This window comes from Mercenaria mercenaria, unplaced genomic scaffold (assembly GCF_021730395.1).
Source record: "Mercenaria mercenaria strain notata unplaced genomic scaffold, MADL_Memer_1 contig_1710, whole genome shotgun sequence".
Classification (NCBI taxonomy): Eukaryota; Metazoa; Mollusca; class Bivalvia; order Venerida; family Veneridae; genus Mercenaria; species Mercenaria mercenaria.
Genome location: NW_026459711.1, coordinates 1 through 24,591, shown reverse-complemented (window position 1 = coordinate 24,591; position 24,591 = coordinate 1). Strand labels below are relative to the sequence as shown.

At 33.6% G+C, this 24,591-nt stretch overlaps 1 protein-coding gene across 1 annotated transcript in view; it reads left to right on the top strand.

Annotated features, from left to right (window-relative positions):
* LOC128551798 (interferon-induced protein 44-like) overlaps window positions 1-24,574 on the top strand; it is a gene marked incomplete at its 3' end in the record, with an annotated part of 39,839 nt that extends 15,265 nt beyond the window's left edge. Inside the window, exons 3-5 of the mRNA XM_053532711.1 lie at window positions 5,763-5,954; window positions 14,878-15,012; window positions 24,444-24,574. Of these exons, the coding sequence (XP_053388686.1) occupies window positions 5,763-5,954; window positions 14,878-15,012; window positions 24,444-24,574 (458 nt within the window). The remainder of the gene's footprint in view (window positions 1-5,762; window positions 5,955-14,877; window positions 15,013-24,443) is intronic.
* Between the last annotated feature and the right edge of the window lie 17 nt (window positions 24,575-24,591).

The window sequence follows — 24,591 nt, the reverse complement described above, 5'->3', positions numbered from 1 at the left end:
AACAAAAAACGGAAACATACCTTATGGGAAATTACGTGCAATTGTGCAAAAAAATGATCAAGATGTGAAAAAACTGAACAGTCACTTACAAATATTAATCAGGTATTAACGAAACTGTGTACATTTAATATCTAGACAAACAGCGTATTCTTACATAATTTTATTTCATAAAAAAATATAGTGACAAAATTAAAACAAGAGTTACAGTTTCTTTTTAAAACAACATGAATAAGAAAAATGAACACGGTCATAACACTTTTTGAAACGTAAGTGTCACTTTATAGAACACTCTTAACACTTTTCAAAACAATGGTAACATAAACTATGGGATATTAAATGTTATTGTGCAAAAATATTATCAAGATGCGAAAAAATTAACAGTCATAGTCAAATATTAATCAGGCATTGACGAAACAGGGTACTTTTAATGCCTATAAATAAATATTGACAAAACCTCGAGCTACTTAATGCGTGGCGTACACTAATAGCCGTAGGGTAAAGTGTCAAACTTGTGTATTCTTCTACGTTAAGTATACACCATCTGATGTTTCAAAATAAAATAAACATCAGTGACAATTATGTCAAAGAATTTTATTGGTTTTATAGGCGCAATTTTTGGACCTCCAGACACAAATTCCACGATGTGTTCTCCTCCTCCAAATTCGTCCGTTAATTCTCCGAGATAATCTCCTAGGGGTGGATCTAGCATTCCTGGTTTACTCACATAAATGGCACTATCTGTATCATAATACAATTCTCTTTTGTCTAGCGTTTCGAGCATACTGTAGATTTTCAGTCTGGCCCAACATGTAGTAAACGTGGCGAGGTAGATATTGGTTTTGTTATCTTCCGGTTGACAATCGGTTTTGTAAGTCCATTCCATTTGAAGCATGTCGTCCGAGACAATATGGAAATTTTGAAGTTGTAATATAGAATATTTGGAAAAATGCATCAGCTTCTTCTTTGTAAAAGAATTTGGTATGTTTCATGTTGAGCCGCTGACCGAATTTCCCCCAAAAGCTGTTCAGACATAACTTGGCTAGGGCCCTTAATCCGGGGTTCTTGACGACGTTCTGTGAATCTAATAAAACGCCTTCTTCTTGGAAATACAGACGAATATACGTGTTTACATCGTCGTCGATTCGGATTCAGTCTGGCAGATCGCTGGCCTGTTGTTTAAATTTGAGAAAAGTCTTAATGTAATGTGCAAACAGCCCTCCTTCTCTTGTGACAGGATCATATTTTGTCGTTACCTTCTAGTGGTACACTTAGTATATTTGATGAGTTTGTATCCTAAACACAGAGCCGTTTGGATCTCGAGAGTACTCCAGGTGCCAATCAGTATTATTTCTTCGTCAGAGCACGTACACTCATTTTGATATTCGGTGTCAGCGCAGGATCGACACAAAAGAAATTTGAATTTGCCGTTTGATCTATAGGGGAGGACGGGATGATACAACCCTCTACTGTAGTTGGAAAGATTTGACTTTGGCAATGCCGTAATAATGACATGTCTTAAATGTCTTTGGTAATAATCACCAGATGACAAACGGGATACTCACAGTATTTGTTCATCCACGGATATAAACTGGTAACGTCCATGTATTTAATTGTCTCGCCTTCTTGCGCTTTGTAATAGACATACGGTAAACACGACGAAATTAGGCGTATGAGTAGTATTCCCGCACCACGACGTCTCGCAATGTTGACATTAGGACTCACTATTTCCTGTCCTGTCTGTCCGAAGGTACTCACACTAATTCGCTAATGGGTACCACTAACTATTGTTGATGTTCCAATCTCTTATTGATGAGATCATTGTAATAAGACAAAGGAACCTTCTGATGCTCCAACACCAACGCCAAGTTTTTCCGGTTGACATATCTTACATTGTTTTTTTATATCTTGCACGTATCCTTGATCGCACTGGAGCGTTTTGTCATGACTACATTCGAAATCAAAAAAGATGAATTTATGATTGAAATCTTCTTTCGCCGGTATTCCTCTTAAGTAACATACATGGTAATCTATTACCAAAGTTTGGCAGGACGAAAAATAGTACTCTCCGCAGCGATGGTCTTCTAGTTTTCTCTATTGATTACTTTATAACAAGTTGAGCATTTATACCATTTTTCGCATTGTGAAGGGCCTCTGGGCCTTCCTTTTCCTTTGCATTTTTTTTGTGTACAGGTATTTCTTCATGACTTTTGTAGCAATCATCGGATCTACATATCATCTACATGTGACAATTTTCGCAGTCTATAGGCGTATCTGTGTTGAGGCATCCGTCTCTGTTACATATGATACAATTGTTATCGCAGTTGTGTTTTTCTTTGTGGTCGTAGTGTTTGAGACATTGGTGGCAAAAATAGATGGCGCTAAAAAGCCGTTGATACTGGTTATAGCGTGTATTTTTTTCATCCACAAATAGATGTAGATACACGGACGTTCGTCGACGCTGGCACTGGTGATAAACTTGTTTCCGAGTCTTGAACCAATTACCATTCTTTTCACGTTGAGGGCAGTATCGAACGCTTCTATACCGCTCAAACTTTCCTGTCTGTCCGAGGGTACTCACACTAATTCGCTAATGGCTACCACTAACTATTGTTGATGTTCCAATCTCTTGTTGATGAGATTATTGTAATAAGACAAAGGAACCTTCTGATGCTCCAACACCAACGCCAAATTACTTTTCTGTTGTCCTTTCTTGGCAATATTTTTCCATTCATCCGGTGTACATCTCTTTAATGTCGCCAAGTCGACCCTTTATGGCTCTATCCATACACAAATGGTCTTAATTTTCGATGATGACTATATACTTTTTCGACTCCAATGAATTGTTTTCCCTTTCAATTTGGTTGTACGACGTCTGGCGCCCCCTTTCGGTAAATCGATGAATCCAACCGAAATGTCGAAACTTTCGTCAATGGCTAAATCTTCGTTACTATTCAAAAATTTTGTCTTTAGTTTTCATCACCGCGGTGGCATCTACTCCGTCCCAGGGCTGTTGAGGAAGAATGATGGGGTCGTGGAGCCCTTGATGATGTATGACGACACGACCGAGATCATTTCCCGCCAGATTACCCCGGGCTTCCTCCGACGAAAAGAATCATTTTAATCCTCATTTTAACCCGCGATCGATCCAATTTATTATTTGTCACGCACAATTTAGCGTCCCGCTTGAAATTTCTCAACATACTGAAAAGACATTATTGATTCTATATAAGTGTTGCTTTTATGACAGAAAAGTTTATTTTATTCGTATAAAATAATTATATAAATCCGAACATGTAAAGTCATTAATTCTAATGTTTATCTCCGATAATGTCGTGCTTTTCCAAATTTAAATGGACCCTTATTGATTAAAAGAATGTTCACTTGTCGGTAAAATGACTCTAAATGACACATTTGGATAATAAACTACGGTCTTGTTGAGAGGTTTAAAATTTCCGAGATCTGCCACTTTACCTTAATTATTCGCCATCAATGATAATAAAACCAATTAAGTTACACTTAGATCGTATTGATTTAGTGTACCTGCTTCACATATCTTACAAATTTCGACAATGAAAAAAATCTTAAAATTACACATGCATACCAGATTCAGAAAACAGGAATGAAATAAAATATATAATTTAAATGAATACTTATTACACATAATTCGATTTATCGATATCTCTAGTCGTACACGCGAATGATAAACAAAGTATCGCGTTATATTTGACCGACGTTTCAAAAAATAGAGCCGAACGAAATCAGATAACTCTCGTTTCAATAGATATTCTGTGTTAGTTGGAACAAAATGGTTGTTCAAAGATTATTTAGTTTCATAAACTGACTTCATTATCGGTGCAATCATACGTGAATCAAATAAAATACAGCGTTATAATTTGGAACTATATCGGTGTACAGTTATCTAAATATAGCTTATGATTCAATTAAATAAATGAATAGTGATGGAAATTTAATTACTTGACATTATAGTTAATATTTTCTTTGGGTCTTTAAATTAGAATCATTGACACAGCGTGCTTAGACTTAATACCGGTTCTCTTGAAAGTAGTGTGCAATAAAAATCTTTATGAATTGTTTGTGTATCATTAATGTTCTTGACATTTTGAATTGATCAATTAAAAGTACTTGCGTTGTAAATTAAGTGATGAAGAGAGCTGATTACTTGTAAAAGGATAAAAATGGTTTCATTACTGTCAAATTAAAAGTACACTAACTGATATACAATAAACAAATAACGTAACGTTACCTTTATAATAGGTTGTGTGCAGTTTCTTTGTTATAATTTTAGACAGGGTCAAGATCAATAATTGTTCAGTATTCGTTTGAAAATCTTGCTCGGGTTGAATTATTGTTAACGCACATTAACTTTTTGATAGAATGAGCTCTAAATGAAAAATCTGTAGGTTTAAAATTGTTTTACCCGCGGAAGGTTATGACCCGTAGAATCATTTCGCGATTGAAATAAAATTTCATGTCGTAGAGTTTAAAGAATATGCTTACAAACGGAAGGGTTCATCGCTATATTTGGTCTATAATAAAGAGTGTAACTACGGGAGGATGTTTAAATTTCAAAGTAAGAAATGTTCACCCCTAAATCTGTCTTTATCAGTAAAATGACTAACTGGCTAAAAATAAACGATTTGCCAATATTTACGAGTGAGATCAAATCGATAAAGCATGAGCATGAACGTTTGGTCTTAAAGTGGAAACTTTTAATGGACATTGCCACGTGCTTCATCTTAGATTACTCATTATGGGACCATATCATCTAAATATAGTTTATGATTCAATAACGAGGAAAATATGGTAGTTAATATTTTTGTATATAAATGATAAACTTTACCATATCGGGTTTATTCAGACATGGTGTGAAATATTACGTCACTATTGACACAGTACATATTCGAATGTCGCGTGATTAGAAACCCTGAACGTTGTTTTCATCGTGAAATGTATTGACGAAATAATCTAGTTAACAGATTACAATTATTTTAAGCTATTACGTTATTAATACATGTCTTAGTAATATGCCTAATGCCTTAAGATCGTTATATGCTAATGAGTTTCTATAAGTAGAAAAAGTAAAGTGACGCATATACTACTACACTGTCAACAATGTCCGTACGGACGCCTAACGAATTTGCCAAAGTTCGACTGAAAACCTACTCGTGCGAAGCTCGTAGCATTCTTGGACCAGGGTATTAAGCGGAACTCAATTACAAATCTATAGAATGGACTCCCTGAACCCAAAGGAAAATATAACAACACCGAATCCACCATGGGGAGACCTTTTACAGCCGCCACACGGCACTTAAAATTGCTGTTGTGATATTTAATAAAGTCTGTAAAAAAGATCCTTTGGTAGTACAGAATGCAACCAAGAAGAATGCTAGCAGACTCGGTTTGATTGAGTCTGTTCGTCACACTTTTATTGTATTTAACACCACTGACTGTCTATATATCTCTTTGTGAACGAATAATGGTACATATGATTTAGGGAAATAATGTAAGTAAATGGTTCAATGTACACTATTTATCAGTCTACTAGAGAGCCACATGCAGCGACACTGAAACATAGTTTAATGCTATATTTAGACCTAACATAGGTTATAAAACTAAACAATAAACAAATAAACATTTCTCAATTTTGTATAAACAAGGTCTTTTGAAAAGCGTTAAATACTTTTTTGTCTTAGTTTTGTATGTAAAAACATGTTCATAATCATTGAATTCTTACTTTGTAGTACGAAGAGGAGTTAAAAAATGCTTTTGGCATATATAAGACAGAAGATGCAGTAAAATACCCCCGTATATTGTTGTTGGGCCAGATACATGCCGGAAAGTCATCTTTCATTAATTCAGTGGCCACCATTGATAAAGGAAGAATTGCACGAGTTGCAAGGGCTGGTGAAGACGATAAAAGTGAAACAACAAAGGTAAAACTTACACATTCTGCTAGAAGCCATTTAATGAAAACTAAACATAGCGGAAGTATGCGACAATATAATTCTAATGATGTGTTATACATTAAATTTCCCGATGTGACGAATGGAGAGCGGATTGCTTAGTTTGTGCTTTGCATGTGCTCTTAATTTAATGTGGTGATTTCGTGAAATTCCACTTCACGATTCTTCTTGTAATACATGTCATTTCAGTTCATGACAGTGTTTTTCCTGCACAATTATTTAATCAGCTTTTTATTATATATGTGTTTTATCTTTAAATGTTTCACTTTACTTGAAAGTTATTAGATTTGTATCGAAAAATGTGAATGAGATCTGCAGCGGAAATATTGCGCGACTTTATGAGCGCAATATTACTCCACGAAAGAACGAGTGCATATTTCCCTACGCAAATCTAAAAATGTTATTATTACATACACATACTAAACTTATGATTATTACATTAATGATATCAATTCGTACTTCAGCTTGAGTAAAATTGAAACTATCTCCGTTAAGATAATTTTATACGTGACGACAAGTATGAAACTGACGTCAAACATGACTCGCGAACCCGATATGAAGGAGTATCAAACTTGATGCATAAAGAAAAACAATCTGACCATTTTTCATATATAAAATTTAGCCAATGCTTTCTTTTATTTACAGTGTAACCTTGTAGTCTTATTTTTTGAGATCCGCAGAATATATTAAAGAAAATGTTCTGATCAAGTTTCATTAGGAATAGGCTAAATATTAGTAATGAATGGGGCATCCACTATCCCTTTGTAAGCATAATGACCTAAATGGCTAGTTTATGAATAGAAACGACGAAATGTCGAGCTTATGAATAGAAAAGATGACATGTCAAGTTTATGCATAGAAAACAGGACATGTCTTTTTATGAATAGGAATTAAGACTTATGAAATGTGCATGTTAATTTTATGGAAGGACTTTTTGACCTTATGTACTTTGCAAATAGAAATAATGCCTAATCCAAAAAGAATGTTCATTTCAACAAAGGAAACAATGCACAAAATACACATTATTAAAACCTGAACACTTTTCCTAGTATATAAAACCACAGCTGTGGTTTAACAGTATTGAATGATAGTCTTGTTGAAGATTTTTAAGCGCGTGTTTTTTGTTTGTACAGTGAATTAACTGTATTCACTTCACACTTTTACATCTAGTCTTTTGAAATAATAACCAATGTGGTCAAAACTAGTTAAAATGAGTGAATCAGGGATTCCTCCACACTTGAGGGGTTCCTCCTTGGGATGAGGTAAAATGATTGAATTACGGATTCCTCCTCGCTAGAAAATGAGTAAAAGTGAGAGAGTGAGGGGTTCTTCCTCCCTGGGAGAACATAAAATGAGTAAATTAGGGATTCCTCCTCCCTAGAAAATGAGAATATGAGGGGATCCTCCTCTCTAGAAAATGAGTAAAAATGAGTATATGAGGGGATCATCCTCCTTTGGAGGAGGTAAAAATGAGTGAATCAGGGATTCCTCCTCCCTGGAAAATTAGTGAATGAGGGGTTCCTTCTCCCTTGGATGAGTTAAAATGAGTGAACCAGGGATTCCTCCTCCCTAGAAAATGAGTGAATGAGAGGTTCCTCCATCCTAAAAAATGAGTGAATGAGAGGTTCCTCCATCCTAGAAAATGAATAAAAATGCGTGCCTCCTTAAAATGTGTTAAAGGTATTTATACTCAATAGAAATAAGTTAAAGCTGGTACAATCTTAAGAAACGAGATTATTGACAATGAATTAAAGAAATTAAAGTGGATTTGAATAAAAATCCTTACAGAATACCAAAATAAGTCAGTTTTATAAACGAAAGTTTTAATGTGAAATACAATCAAATTGATGTGAAATACTAACAAATCAATCATAGGGTTTATAAGTCAGATAGCCATTCTTAAGACAAATGGTGTATTTGTAAATTAGTAAAGAATGGAAATACCAGTAATATGCTAAAATATTATTACTACCGTAGTGACTAAGACTTTAAACAAATATTATAGAATATTGTCGAGAATGACAACCTGCATTATGTTCTATTTCACACATTTGCAACCAACATGTTCGAACGTGTTTCAGTTAGTTTCAAGTTTCAACCCTTGGTACATACAGGTAAAATACATATACAATTTAATTACAAATGGACATTCTCAAACATTTATAAGAATCCAAATATAAATAAATGTGACATTATTTTTATTTCCGAGATGAAGACAGTACAGTGATATTGTTTTATGAGATACTGATAGCAAAACGTTGTTTATGACCTAGCTATGAGAGACACCTGAACTTTGTGGGAACATATCTTCCCCACATCTGGGTTGTTGAAAGATTTTATTTCCAATTAAGTTATGTTTCTTGATAACAATGCTGCAACAGTGTCTGGAGGTTACAGTGTACAATGTATTTCAATCCTAGATTTTATCAAAAGAAGTAAACAGTATCTCAGTAAATTAAGTTTACCTTTTCATGTGTGTTCCTTTAAACGTTTAGGTACATCTTTGTTTCATGTAGACGATTTCAATTTATAATAATTTTAAAGCTTTAAGTCCTTTTTGATTTCATATTTATTCAAAGCGTTCAAATCTATCCTCTGTGTAATAGGTAAACTCTATCTGTCTATGACCAAGTTACATTCTAGCACTCATTGGCCGTTGAAAAACTGTAATTAGTTTGATAACTTTAACGTTCGGAAATATAATATTATACTGTTTTGCGAAAGGCTGAATGCACAGATTTATTTCAAGCCAATTATACAAATGTACCAATCGTTTTTCAAATTGTAATCACAAAATTGTAAATGCTTTTAGAAAGATACCTATTGTACAAAAAATGTGATATAAGAAGAAAGTCAAATTGATTATTATTACCTTAAATAAGACTACTGAATATACTTTAATGTTTTAATAAAATGTGGTACATTGATTTGGAGTAAGGATTATTGAACACCAAGAATTAAAAATGATTATTTCTCATATCGTATTTCATATTATTATTCGAAGGTACATGTTGTACACGTAGAAACTTGAAGAAACAAAGAAATATGTTTGGAAACGTTTATTTTCTATATAACATATATTTACTACAGGTGTGACGGTGATTGCACATGTTCTCAAAATACAGTACGAGTAAGCAAGGTAGCACATCTTTCAATCAACCTAATCATAATCATGTTGTTATTACTTTAAACATGTATAGTATGAATATAGTGGAAACTTTAAAAATCTTCTTGTGTGAAACTGCTTGTCCGATTTAAGAATAATTTTACATATAATATAGGCTAACATAGAAGAAACCTAACTCTGTACACACTTGAAGCCTTCTACACATGTGAACGCTTTAGGGTCAATGACTCTCTTGTTTCAAAATACAGCCTTGAAATTTGGATGACATGTACAGTTTTGCACACCGATCTTAAAACTGACTTTCAGTGACTTACTGACCTACATTCTTGTTTTTTAAGATACAGCCTTGAAATTAAGATGTCATGTACAGTTTTGCACACTGATCTAAAACTTACACTAAGTGACCATGAATATGACATACCGACCTACTTTCTTTTTTTAAGATACAGCCTTGAAATTTAGAAGGCATGTACAGTGTTGCTAAAACTAACTTTCAGTGACCATGAAATTATCCTAGTCACCTACTTAAGTGTCCGAAATTATATCTTAAAAATCTTGAGAAGATTTCTCATTTTTGTCGCTAATCCGCAGTCCAACTACGTATCTCTATTCGTACTTTCTTAATGAACACGGCATAAATATCAAAATATACTGTATAAGATTGATATAATAAACTTACTGTTAGTTTATTATTTAACAAAGAGTTGAAAAAGATCAACAAGAAATATTTTAATTAGATTTTTCATAGTCTCGTAGATCATCCAGAAACGAAATTTCTGACTAACGTCTTATGCATATAAAAAGAAGATGTAACATTTCTGGCTACTTAGAAATCAAAAATAAGATTGATTTATTTGTATTAAAGAAATAAAAAGTTTAATCTGTTTAAAACCCCATTTATTTATCAGAATAACATTTATTTACGAAACCTAAAACAGTTACACGGCTTCACGTCATTAATTCAGATAACATTTGATAAAGCTTCCGGTATAAGACAAATGTAAAATGTAATAATTATCAATTATAATTCTTTTGTTTACAGATAAACTTAAAAGAATTTATTGTAATAACTTAAATGAGTGTTTGTGTTATGAAATTTTATATCACTAGCGCCAATTTCTGGTCTTTTTAGATCATGGGTATATAAGAACAAATTTTGTTTCAAATTTAACATTTTGAACAGTATTTTGTAATAAATTTTACATCATATAGATACTACATTTGGTTTGTTTTTCGAAAATAAAACTTCCATGAAACGGTTTTCTCTCGTAAAACAGGGGGTCATATCAGTCACGCGAACAATACCGAATAATGTATCACTATCCCGATATATTGGTGGAACAAAGATAACATATTCATAAAGGAAGTATATTGGGAAAATGTTAGTGGTCCAAAATCATATGGGCGAAAATTAAGGTTTATTTTCTTTATAAGCCATTTTATAAAAACAAATGCTACTAATTAAGAATGTAGGAACGAATTTTCTAACGTTAAGAATTTTTTCAAACTCTTTTTGAAGAGCATTAGTTTCCAAGACAAACAAGATAAATAAAAACACAGGTCACTGAACTCGTTTTAATTTTGTAGGGCATTTTCTTCACCCACTGTTTCAAGGGAATTCCCGTTTTTTATGTGCAGCTTTCTGCGCAGCCGACACTTTCTATGGAAAACTGAAGTGAAGTCAACATTTGTTGAAACATGTGACAGACAATCTTAAAGGTGCAAAATAAAGACAAATGAATAGACATAAATCTTAAAAAAAGACTACACATTTTGAAATATAGTACTAAACATTACGATAGCCGTGCAATATTCCCTTGAAATCAACACATGTACAGAGAAACAAATGATTGTTTCTGTATTTTCTTAGACTGACATGGGGGGTCATTTTGTCCTACTTTCGTGTTTATCGCTTTTCCGTAATCGGTCGGAAATTCTTTGGGATCACGTGATTTTAAAATTGTTTCAAACGAATATCCATTTAAGACGCGCAACAAAATAACTGTATTTCCATGATGGTAATTATGCACGACTTGCACGAAAAATATGAGATGTACAAAATTTAAATTTAAAATTGACAGTGACATATATGGCCAGTTTTTCAACTCTAGCACTAAGAAAGGCTCACACCAGTATTAGTTAAGCCATCGCTCAACCTTGTTTTCTAACGGATTTTTACTAATACTCGGCGGGTATTTTTGCGATGTATTAGCTAAGCCTTGGTCACACACTATGAAGATGTAGATACAGTCATCGGACCGTTTCGCTGTACGTTTTCATAGATAAAACGTGTTACTTTGGTGATTTACTACTTCTCATAGAAAATACAAAGACACATTAAAACACAAAAGCACTAGCGCCCGTCTAATGAATGAAAAAAAAATGCTGGGAAAAAAGGTGAATTTATTTCAAGGTAAGACTACAAGCATTCCTATGTTTGCTCATTGTCTTATTGTTTTTATTGTTCCTAAATGTTCCACCTTTCATGTACAAAACACGTGTAATATGCACTTGTAATTAGGAATGCATTTGTAAATCTAAATCAATAGTATGGGTACTCACATTACACTTGCAAATGCATGAATTTCAAAATCCACACGTCATTGAAAGGAGGCGTATATATACAGACGTGCGTATCCATGAACTTTTATATATATGTTCACCTATATATTTGTGCGTTACATGTATTTATAATTAATTACATGCACTTATATATTTATGCTTGCACGTATATTTTGAAACGTGTACAAACGTAGCGAATTTAGTGAAGTTAAAATGGAAGAGTTGAATGTGTTACATTTTTAGCTCGACTTTTCGAATAAAAAGTAGAGCTTTTGCACTCGCCCCAGCGTCGGCGTCGCCGTTGGTTTAAGTTTTTCTTCTGTATAAAGTAAAACATATATAATACTAGCTTCACTGAGAAAAAATCTGTCCAAAAGTCCAAATCGTCGTACATAACGGAAGGGTTTGCTCAGTCCCGTATCATTCCCTCCCTCCTCAACATTCCTGCTTTAACTTCATACTGGAAATTTAATTCCATGTCTAAATATGCCGCCTGCATCTTTTCTTAAACCACCTATGCCCCAGGTTTAAAATAACAATAGAAAGATAAGCCATTGCTGACACCGCTCAAAGTAGAAAAATCCAATTGAAGGTTTAACTTTTGTCGAGCCCCGTTATTCACGTGCTGACTAAATCGTTGTTAATATACCCGACACGGCTTAAGTCAGAGCTTAAGTCATTACTTAATAGTTGAAAAACTGGCCAATAATAGGCCAAGACAATGTGTTTAATGTCTAAAATCTTATTAAATTAATGTAGCCATGTGTACATAAATAAGAGTATTTAGGTAAATTTCAATCATACTTTGTTTCTGCAGTGTAAGACAGTTACTCATTTATATTCTTAAAATTATACTGAAAAGAGATTAACTGAAAAAGTTTACAGACGAAGTTGTAAAAACACTTTTATTCGGGAAGGGCCTGAATTGTCCTCATGAAAACTTGTAGTATAGCTATATATTACCTGTATTATAAGAATGATTTTCATGAAGTTTTTGTGAGTTACAAAATTGTTGAATTCCATGTGCTAAGTTTGTAAAAATCACGTTATCGTTTGGGCATATGATATATTTTGCATCTATTTATAAATTATAGCCTCGTTTCGGAGGATTCTTCCGAAAAAGTCCGAAGATGCTCGACGGGTTCGTAAGCAGTCGGAAAGCATACTTTCGGTTTGACATAGGCAACATATTTTGTTTATTTGTTAGTTATTCTTGAACATATTCATGTCAATTTGGTCAGAACCGATGCAGTGGGCCATATTTTCAGTAAATAGGAAGTTTCAGCTACAAACTCTGGTTTTCATATAATACTCGTTCGGGTTTTAGTAATGGACCTTTAAATATGAGGAATCTTGAATGAAATAAAATTTGTTTTTATCAGTAATCAAATGTTGATAATGGTTTATGTTGTATTGACAAGTATCATGCCTGACATGTATCTTGCCATTTTTGTGGTTATGTTTTCACGTCGCATTTTAGTACAAAGACAGTGTTGTTCATGTAATGCAAGACAATTGACTTAGTACTGATAAGACAATATCACCTTTCAGATTATTTAGTATTCAATTATAGAAAGAATTAAGAATTTTTAAAACATTTTTTTAACTTCTAGCAGACATACATGTAAACAATTTGGCAAGGTTCGCGCCATTTTCGGTCCGAAGAGGTGTTGTATTCTGGTGGTCTAAACAAAAAAATAAATAGCCTGGTGACCCATACATTTTTAGCCATTTTTATGCTCACAATACAATTATCTATACACAAGAAAAACAGGAAAAAATTCTATGAAAGAGTTGTTTCAAAACCCAAAAAAATATTCCTCACTATGGGTATTTTCATTGAAAAAAGTTCACAAAAGTGAATATGAAACAATATATTTTTTTGTTAATTTGTACCCAATATTGTAAGGATATTGAAGATATAGTATTACAAATATGACTATGATATCAAATAAATAAATAATAAAATCTGTAAAAAGAATAAACCTTATTGTGCTGTCTTGATGTATATTTTGGTTGGTATTTATAAAAGCAGAAAATTATGAAAATGTTGAAAAATCGTTGGCAGTTTCAGCAACAATGGGTGTGTTCAAAACAATTTATCACAAAAACAAGCCCGGTGACCGATTGTTTTTATTTGTTCATTGTTTTCAGCACAAATTTTCCTATCATATATGTGAATTTGAAAAAATTCTATGAAAGGAAAAAAACTATAGGAATTCTCTTTAAGCATTTCTGAAAATTTGTAAAATATTAAAAATGGTGGTTCTTTATAAAACATATAATATCCCACTTAATGTTATAGGGATTTCAGGTCTTACAGGTTAAAATAAATACATGGTAATGTCAGTATTACATAAATTTCACTAACAAATCTCGTTTATTTTTACATGTTGGCATAATAACTCCACCTACTTTATTTCCAATGGATAAAAAAGATATTTAAATCTACAAAAACAATTTTGACATTAAGATTTTCAAAATATTTTGTAGCTTTAACGACACACTAAAATGCTTGAACATGGAAAGAAAAAAGTTGGGGTCACCGTGCATCTAATGGATTTATTGTAAATCTTACCTCAATTTTAGGCAAATCCAGCCAAAAATAAGGATGTTTTTTTGTTGTTGTTGTTGTTGTTGTTGTTTTCGCAAAACGTAGAATCTATTTGGTTAAATGGTACATTATTAGCCCTATTTTAATTATTTTGCATTAATTTTGGCAAAACTTTTGTAAGAAAGCAATATTCGAAGAAACATTTTTCCAAATGGCGGATATCCTCAAAAAAACGCTCGTACATCCTTAACAAATCGGTCACCATAAAATCTAGTATCGTTATGTCTGGAAATCATTTAAAACACACATTGTAATCATTAAGGTTCTACAAAGATTATTTTCATACAAATTAAGAAAGAACAAGTTTTCTTTAAACCAGTCAGGCAAAGAATCAAGTAGGCATTCCTCTCTTTCCATGTGATGAAATTTTTTTTAATAATATCGAACATGATAGCTAAGTTTGAAAATTCTTTACTATTGAACATTGTTATCTTGACCTTCCCTTCAGAATTATAGCAGTTATGTTTCATATGGTAATGTAACTTATAGATTTAGGCCATGTACGTAGAATGTTAAAATGCTTAATACATCTCTATATGATGCCTGATGGTCATAGTCGTTAATATTAATATTAAATTGTATATTTAAAGCTGAAAATATATAGACCACAGCGAATACTCAATAAATTCAGGATTCTGGATACAATGGGTATAGAAGAAGACGAAGGGTTCAACGTAGAAGACATTGAAGACCTGATTGCAGGAAGCCTAAAATCAAATTACAAGGTTTGATTGTTTAAAAATGTGTTCCTTCATGTTTAAGCTACAAGCTCACTGTTGAATAACAAGTCAATTAAACAGTTATCATCTAACATATTATCAATAAAGTCAAACCTGTCAATAAAGACCACCCTTAGGAAATCCAAAATGTGCTCTTTATTGGGAGGTGGTCTTTATTCACAGGTTAAAATACACTGTATATGTTAAAAAGGGAAACAAAACATGTGGTCTTTAAAGCCCGGTGGTCTCTGTTCAGAGGTGGTTTTTAACACAGGTTTGACTGTATTTACATTTCAACTTGCTCAAGCAATGATATATTTTAAATATATAGCAATTATTTAACTTCACATTCCTGTACAGTAATTTTTCTTTCGACATTGGTGTTCTTGGAATTTTTTATTAGATATACCACTAGTATGATTTACTGCTGTGAAATGGCAACATCTTCAAAGTCATGTTTTGATTAACATGCAAAGTGTATAAACAGGTTTGAAAACTGCATTTAAACATTAAAGAAAAAGCAAAGAGATTGTTTTATTTATTGCACAGTCAGTGTGAAAACATGCTTGTATTTGTGCTGACTAAATGGTAGCTTGTGAGTGGGTGAGTTGAGTGAATCGACACAAAGTAACAAGTCAGCATGAAACCTTTAATTAATTGTTTTAAAAAGAAGAACAAACGTGATAAAAACGAAAACATAGCAGTGACAATAGCGTTAGCGGTAATTCAAAAAACGCGCGTAATGGCGGATCACCGGCGGATATAAACAGTGTAAGTGTTAGTGATACTATTCGTAAAGCAAACTCAGTTTTATTTGACGAATCTGCCTCTGAGTTGGACAATTCTGTTTTCGAAATCAGTGCTCAAGGGAACTTTGATAGTTATACGACGGCGGACGCAATTGTATCAGGTGTAAACATTCAAGTCGAATCAGGAACTATGCAATCTACTAGCTACACCAGTGATATAATGATCTTCTTGAAGCGTATTGATGATAAACTCACACATGTTGACAAACGTCTTAATACACTGGACTCGCTTAGAAAAAAAGGTAAACAAATTTGAAACTGAATTGAATAAACTTTGGGTTTTAGTAAGGGATCATACTAAATTGACTGACGAAAAATTGAGCAAAATTAATGACAGGGCTGATAACGTCGACTTTTCGCTCGGATTGGCTCAAGATGACATTTCACGCTTACAAAAGGAAAAGGTTAAAATGCAGGACGATTTATTGTATTTGCAGTCGCAAAGCATGCGCAACAATCTCATATTTGCTAACATAACGGAAGATGAGCATGAAACCCTCGAGCAAACCGAGCGCAAACTTCGCCAGTTCATGGTAGATCACCTTAAATTAGCGCAGGATTTGGTTAGCCAGATGAATTTAGAACGGGTACATCGCATGGGTCAGCGTTCGAGTAGTAGTGCCTTACATCGCAAAATAGTTTCAAAATTTACATTGTTTAAAGACAGAGAGATAGTGAGGCGCCAGAAAAAGGAACTTGCAGGTACCAACTTCTTTTTGCCCGAGCAATTTCCCCCGGAGATTGTTGCGCACAGAAAGGCTCTCCTGCCCAAACTTAAGGCAGCGAAACGGGAGGGTAGGTCAGCCTGGTTAAGTTATGACACGCTCTATGTGAACGGCGCGCCAGTGCGTGATGGCCGTGAGTAGCGGTGTGGTGAGGCTGGACTGTCAGTATTATCATGAAACATTAATGGATTGAACCGATCTAAGTTGGAAGATAGTGAATTTGTAGATAAAATATCAAAATATGACATTTTATTTCTGTTTGAATCATGGGCCAACAGCACATCTAAATTTGATATAAGTGGTTATAAATGTTATAACTTTTATAGAAAATTTCAAAACAGGAGAGCTAAGCGTTGTAGTGGTGGCGTTGTGATTTATATAAAGGATTCAATTAAGCAAGGAATTAAAATTGTTCAAAATCAGCATGATACAATCATATGGCTCAAAGCTGATAAAACTTTTTTCAATATAAAAGACGATGTATTTATTGCAGGTGTATATATATATATGGGTCAAAAATTCACCTGCCTACAATTTTATTACAGATGACCTATTTACCTTATTACAAAATGACTTACACCTGTACGAATCACGTGGTATTGTATTATTAACTGGCGATTGGAATGTTCGAGTAGGTAACGGGGACAGAAAGGATTACATTTTACATGATAGATTAATTGATTTAATAGACGATGATACATACGGACCAGATGTGCGTGTTTCGATGGATACTGTACATAATAACCAAGGATTAAAACTTCTAGATTTGTGTAAAGCTAATTCATTCTGTATCGCCAACGGCTGATTAGGTAGTGACTACAACGTCGGCAATTATACTTATGCTAGTACAATGGGAGCGAGCGTTATTGATTACTTGCTTTTAAGAGATTGTGACTTTTGTTGTATAGACAGTTTTGAAATTGAACCGTTTTCTGAGTGGTCAGATCACGCGCCCATTTCTTTTTCAATTTTATGTAATACTGTGAATAACTGTTATGACGCTCCGTACAGCCGAACTCAAATAAAATGGAATGATGACCTGTGTGATAGTTTTAGACGTGGTTTAATTTCAAAATTGCCCGCTTTGAATGATATTACTCGTAATGTTAATTTTACATGTAGAAATGAAGCCAATTCATGTATTGACAATTTTACAGATGTTATAAAATGTGTTGCTGAACTATGGAAGCGTCCTGGTGCCAGCAGAGAGATTTAAATTTGTCTTACGTACGACTTACTATCTCCTACGTAGGAGTTAGTATCTCCTACGTAGGACTTAGTATCTCCTACGTAGGACATAGTATCTCCTACGTAGGACTTAGTATCTCCTACGTAGTACTTAGTATCTCCTACGTAGGACATAGTATCTCCTACGTAGTACTTAATATCTCCTACGTAGGACATAGTATCTCCTACGTAGTACTTAGTATCTCCTACGTAGGACTTAGTATCTCCTACGTAGGACATAGTATCTCCTACGTAGGAGATATTAAGTACTACGTAGGAGTTATTATCTCCTACGTAGGACTTAGTATCTCCTACGTAGTACTTAATATCTCCTACGTAGGACATAGTATCTCCTACGTAGGACTTAGTATCTCCTACGTAGGACATAGTATCTCATACGTAGGACTTAGTAACTCATACGTAAGGGTTCATTTTGGGGCGCTGCAGTGTTCTGTGGTCCTACTCGCGTTTCCGGTACATGTGTTAATTGAACATTGCTGGTTGACTTTTTAATTCCGTGCTGATAAATGGCATTTATTGCAATATTTGATTTATTTTCTAAACTATTTACATTCTTGTATTTTATGTGTTGTCTCGAGAAGGTGCTTAAATAAATAACTTTTCATTGCAATCAGTGAAATTATCTCTTAACCACTGTTTCTAACCAATAACAAAGAATGAATTCATATAGACCTGATTGCTTGACATGATTATCAATGTTCTATAACATTTCGTTAGTTTCAACTAGTCAATTTTTCTTTTATCTAGTCACTCTGATCAAACAAAATTGTAAATGTTATTTCGCATGAAATTAGCTCTTATATTAAAAAAAATAGCCTCTACTGTGAAGAGCGATAAAGGGGAATAAATCATGTTTACCAAGTTACTCGTCCTTAATTTCTTCTCTCTAGGCATACACTTAACAAAACAAAGGATAACCAGATTTAAAGGTCCAATACTAAGGAAAGTGAACATTTTAATTTCTTTTAAAAAGCACAGAAACTATTTCATTTTATTGGAAAATGAACGTTGGTATGTAGAAATTCGAGATAAATCGCAGTATATGTACAATTATTTTTCTATGAAGTATGAAGAAAGTTAAAAAGACCTGGGGGGTCATTCTGTCGATTCATTGAAATTTCAACATAATACACATACATTTCTTTGAGTTCCAAAGACCTTCTGTAAATTTTGACCTGCCAATCTTCATTATTTAGTGTCTTGCAGAAGTCTATGCACTAGCTATGAAAAATATTGCCAACTCACTTTCCCTTAGTAATGGACCTTTAAAGACTGAAACCTACAAATTCCGTGATATTCGGTAATTAATAGACTTTACTGTCAAAAAATGCTTTACTTTATTTAAATACTATTCTATTCTTCCTCTTTTTCACAACATATACATTATATAGAAGATACACACACCATGTAAAAGAAAGCAAAACCGTCGGACCACAAGTTGATTTGACATTAGTTTTTCGGAACACTATAGACTCGCATCAGTCGTTAGAGTCATTAAATGTAAATCACTTTCCTCTCTGATACCACTTTCTGAAAATAAAATTAATACCTCTTACCTCTGACTCTAACGACTGGACAAATGCGGTCTGAGCTAGGCAGTTTTCATCCCAGCTATAATAATCACCATCTCATTAGAGATCATTGCAAATGTGTTCAGGATGTAACATAACCCTTGATTGACTCCAGTGCCCTGGATCATAGAATATCCTTTATGACCTTCACAGTCTGTATAACGAAGTGCTTGCCAATGAGTACCTTTTATTACCAGATGAATGGGAGAGGTGTTAATGAACTTTATACCTTAATAAACTTCATAAATGTATCATCTTTAATATGCAAATAAAGTAGAAATGAGTGTTTGAAACAAAAAAGTATCAATAGTTTATTATCATGTTAAATCATGCTTTAGATGCAGTTACAGTAATTTCCTGTAACTAGTAAATGCTTGACCTGAATGTAGAAAAAGAAAATTGAGCCGTGCCATGAGAAAACCAACATAGTGGCTTTGTGACCAACATGGATCCAGACCAGCCTGTGCATCCGCACAGTCTGGTCAGGATCCATGCTGTTCACTAATGGTTTCTCTAATTGCAATAGGCTTTAAAAGCGAACGGCGTGGATCCTGACCAGACTGCGCGGATGCTCAGGCTGGTCTGGATCCATGCTGGTCGCAAAGCCACTATGTTGGTTTTCTCATGGCGCAGCTCAAATGATGATAACACCTAATAAATATTGATTATTTAAGGCACTGTCCTTGCGATCATACGACAACAGAAAAAAGAGAAATTTTAGGTACCAGTATCAAGAAATTAATGCTAATACCGCTTAAGAAAGCTTTGAATAAATTACTGAGAGATTATATGTTATTGAAACACATGAGAACTAGTTGTCTTAACTATCTTTTACACTGGAAATTGAAAAGCGTTTGTAACGTTTTACTGAGGTAAACTGCCTAATTATTAAATATCTACATTCAAGGGTCATTGTATACATATTTCATCCGTGGTGTATATTGTTAAAGACAGTAGGAAAATTTTCATTGCCGTGGCGGCCCGGGTTCGATTCCCGGCTCTGGCATCTTTTTTCCTTGATTGAGTAGATTAAGGATAGTTTAGAAATAAAAACTCGAATTTTAATGTCCATAGTATGTATGACCGAACTTCAATTTTAAAGAAAGACCGTTTTTAGCCAAAATTTGTAGGTCAGTGCCTTTATTGAGAGAAAGTTTATCAATCAAATCACGCAATCGGTCAAAACAATAACTTGCGGTAATTATATTTAGTAACTTTCATGATATACTTTAATCATACTTTTGAACTCTACATAATTTCAAGAGAGGCCTCCATAGCCGAATGGTAAAGGTTCGAAACCTCACATGACATGTTTCAATTCTTCATGCTCATATACTGCCCGGTTGGCTTATGGAATGTCGGCGGCTGTAACCTGATGTCTGCCCATGCCTGGAGCAATGCATAGAAGTGCACCTTGTGGGTAGCGCAGTGTGACTATACCCACACTACATAGTCCCCCAAAAAATACAAAAAAAAAAACAACAACAAAAAAACAATAAGAAACAACAGTAACAAAATAAAATGTTCAAAAATATCTATTAAAACAAATTTATTGACTACTTCATCTGTCAAATTCAGAACTTGGTCAAATGTGTCTTTAATTCATACTTACGAAGTTTGTGTGAGACATTGAAAGAAGGGAGATGTTTAATTATTTACAAATATGTAATCTACCGGTATCAGATAATCAGATAATCCTTACTAAATAATAGTACACACGAGTATATTGTTCCACTGCGCATGCTTGAGAGTCTTTTAGTCAGTGACATACGTACGAGTTACTAACTCCTACGTAGGAGATACTAAGTACTACGTAGGAGATACTAACTCCTACGTAGGAGATACTAAGTCCTACGTAGGAGATACTAACTCCTACGTAGTACTTAATATGTCCTACGTAGGAGATACTATGTCCTACGTAGGAGATACTAAGTCCTACGTAGGAGATACTATGTCCTACGTAGGAGATACTAAGTCCTACGTAGGAGATACTAACTCCTACGTAGGAGATATTAAGTCCTACGTAGGAGATACTAACTCCTACGTAGGAGATACTAACTCCTACGTAGAAGATAGTAAGTCGTACGTAAGACAAATTTAAATCTCTCTGCTGGCACCAGGACGCTTCCATACTGAACCGTTATTTTGTAAACATGTAGTAGTTTTAAACAGGCCACGGCCTAGCGATTCTTTATGTAAAAAAGCTGAATGGTTTGACAATGAGTGTTTAAATGCCAAACAGATTTATGTGTCGTCTGTTAATAAATTTAATACGTGTAAAAATGATGCTAATAGGATAGAAATGTGTACTTGTAAAACTACTTACAAAATCTAAAACTACTTACTAAATCTTACTTAATAAAACTACTTACTAAATCTTATTAAGACTAAGAAACGGAAATATGAATTAAATAAAATGAGAAATATTGAGAGATTGCGCCATTGTACACCGAGAGAATTTTGGAAACACTTTTCACGTAAAAATACGTCTAATAGAAACAATAGTATTAGTATAGATGAATTTTACAAAAAAAAATCGGGTCTAAATTCACAGTTGCCTAACGATAGAAATATTGATGCTGAGCAGTTCTGTGATAATCATGACTTTGGCGGTAATGACTGTGTATATGATGAATTAGATATGCCAATTACTGCGTCCGAGATACAGGCGGTGATAAGTAATCTTAAAAGGAATAAGTCGTTTGCTGGTGATCAGTTATTAAATGAATGTTTTATTGAATCTTGCGACATTTTGTTGTCTCATCTTGTTGACATATTTAACGGTATTTTAAGTAGTGGCTTTTTCCCAGACAGTTGGATGGAAGGTATTATCGTGCCATTATTTAAGAAAAATGATCCTTCTGATGTTAATAATTATAGAGGTATTACATTAGTTAGTTGTTTCTCTAAAATCTTCACAGGTGTTTTAAACAAAAGAATAAGCAATTGGATTGAAAGTAATAATACAATTAGTGATGCACAGTTTGGTTTCAGAAAAGGATGTTCAACTGTTGACGCAATTTCTATATTGAATGCTATAATAAGTAAAGTTCTTAGTGAAAATGGACGATTAGCATGTGCATTTATTGATTTTAGTAAGGCGTTTGACAGTATCTATCGCATTGGTTTATGGTACAAGCTACATCAGTTAGGTATTACTGGTAAGACTTTAAGAATTATCCGTGATATGTATTCTAAGGTGAAAGCTCGTATAAGAGGTTGTAAGTCATACTCAGATTTTTTTGAATGCTCGATAGGCCTTAAACGATGGGAGGTAATTTCTCCTCTATTATTTTCATTCTTCCTAGAGGATTTAGAGTTATTTTTACTTGAGGGTGTTAACAGTGGTTTAATCTTGGATAACATATTATTTATTTTGATGCTGTTTGCCGACGATATGGTTATCCTTGGGAAAACTCCATCTGATCTCCAACGAAGTTGAGATCTTTTAAATGTGTATTGTAAAAGTTGGAATTTACAAGTAAATCCAGATAAAAGTAAGATTGATGTATTTAGGAAGAGGGGGCCATTGAAATCAACCGAACAATGGACGTATGATAATATGCCCTTAAAAACTGTCAATAATCTAGGGACCGTATTTAATTACACTGGCAAATACAAGTAAATTTTCTTTAAAACCTAAAACTCTATGTCAGTTATTTGATGCTTTTGTTGGCTCTACACTAAACTATGCATGCGAGGTCTGGGGGTTTGGTAAATCTAAAGAGATCGAACGTATACATCTTAAGTTTTGTAAATTACTGTTACATGTTAAAACATCATCTTGCAATATGGGTGTATATGGGGGACTGGGTAGGTATCCGCTATTTATTAATAGATATGTGCGCATTATTAAATATTGGTGTAAAGTTATACATTCTAAAAATATTATTGTTAAGTATTTATATGTAGCAATGTTGGATGGTTGTAATAGAGGAGTTAAAAATTGGGCTAGTAATGTTAAGATGCTTTTAGATACCTATGGTTTTTCATATACATGTATTTGGAATAATCCATTAGATTATAACTTGCAGTCTTTCCACTTACAGTTTAAACAACGAATAATCGATGTTTTTGTGCAAAATTGGAACAATAGCCTCTCTAACAGTCATTCTTTGGTTGCGTATAGAACCTTTAAATGTGTTTTTGAGTTTGAAAACTATCTAGATCTGTTACCTAGTAAATATAGAATTGCTATGTCACGATTGAGATTATCTTCCCATCAATTACGAATTGAATCTGGACGTTATGGTGCTGATAGAATTGACCGCAATTTACGTATTTGTAACTTTTGTCATACTGGTGATATTGAAGATGAATATCATTTTATAATAATTTGTCCTTTTTATAGAGATATCAGAAAGATATATATTAAACCATATTTCTATGTAAGACCAAGTGTTTTGAAATTTACCGAACTTATGAGCACTACACAATATTCAGTACTCCCGAAACTCGGAAAATTTGTGTATCATGCTTTTTTGTTACGTCAGTCTAATGTACTCGCTGTTGCATAGTTTTCTTTTATTGCATACGATATCGTCTTTGTATAATATTACACTAGCCAATAAGGATACTCATAATGATTATTTCTTAGTTTACAATATTGCTTATCATATATTTTTGTTCCATGTTATGTTATTCCAATTTAAGAAATGCTTAATTACTTCCATCAATATATAATTACATATTTTGAGTTTCAACCTCACGTATATTTCATAAAGAACTGTTAGCTTCAACTTGTCTTTAAAGTTTTCGATATATATGATTCTCTATGTGTAAACTTGTCACTATATTTATGTTTATATGTTTATTTGTGTGTAACATGAAACAGTATCTGTTTACGTTACAATGTAATAAAATGAATTGAATTGAATTGAATTAATACAAGGTTGTCTACACTCTCCCTATTTAGAACGATAATACTGATAAAAGAGGCATCCATATAAAGACAGCAACAGTTCTCAAATACATACTTATGACATAAAGCCTCCGTTTCAACTGTATACGAATACAGACTGTTTTGCATAAAGTAGAAATGTCGTTAACAATTTGAAATGTAATATGTTTATTGACAATTTTAGTTTAATACAAGAAGTAGGGGTGACGATGCTGACCGAAAGAAGAACGTGACACAGAAGAAAAGAGTTCACTGCGTTGTCGTCGTCGCTGATGCTAATAACTTTAAACAAGAAGTACCTGTCAGTGAAAATATGCAAAAGAAAATTGATC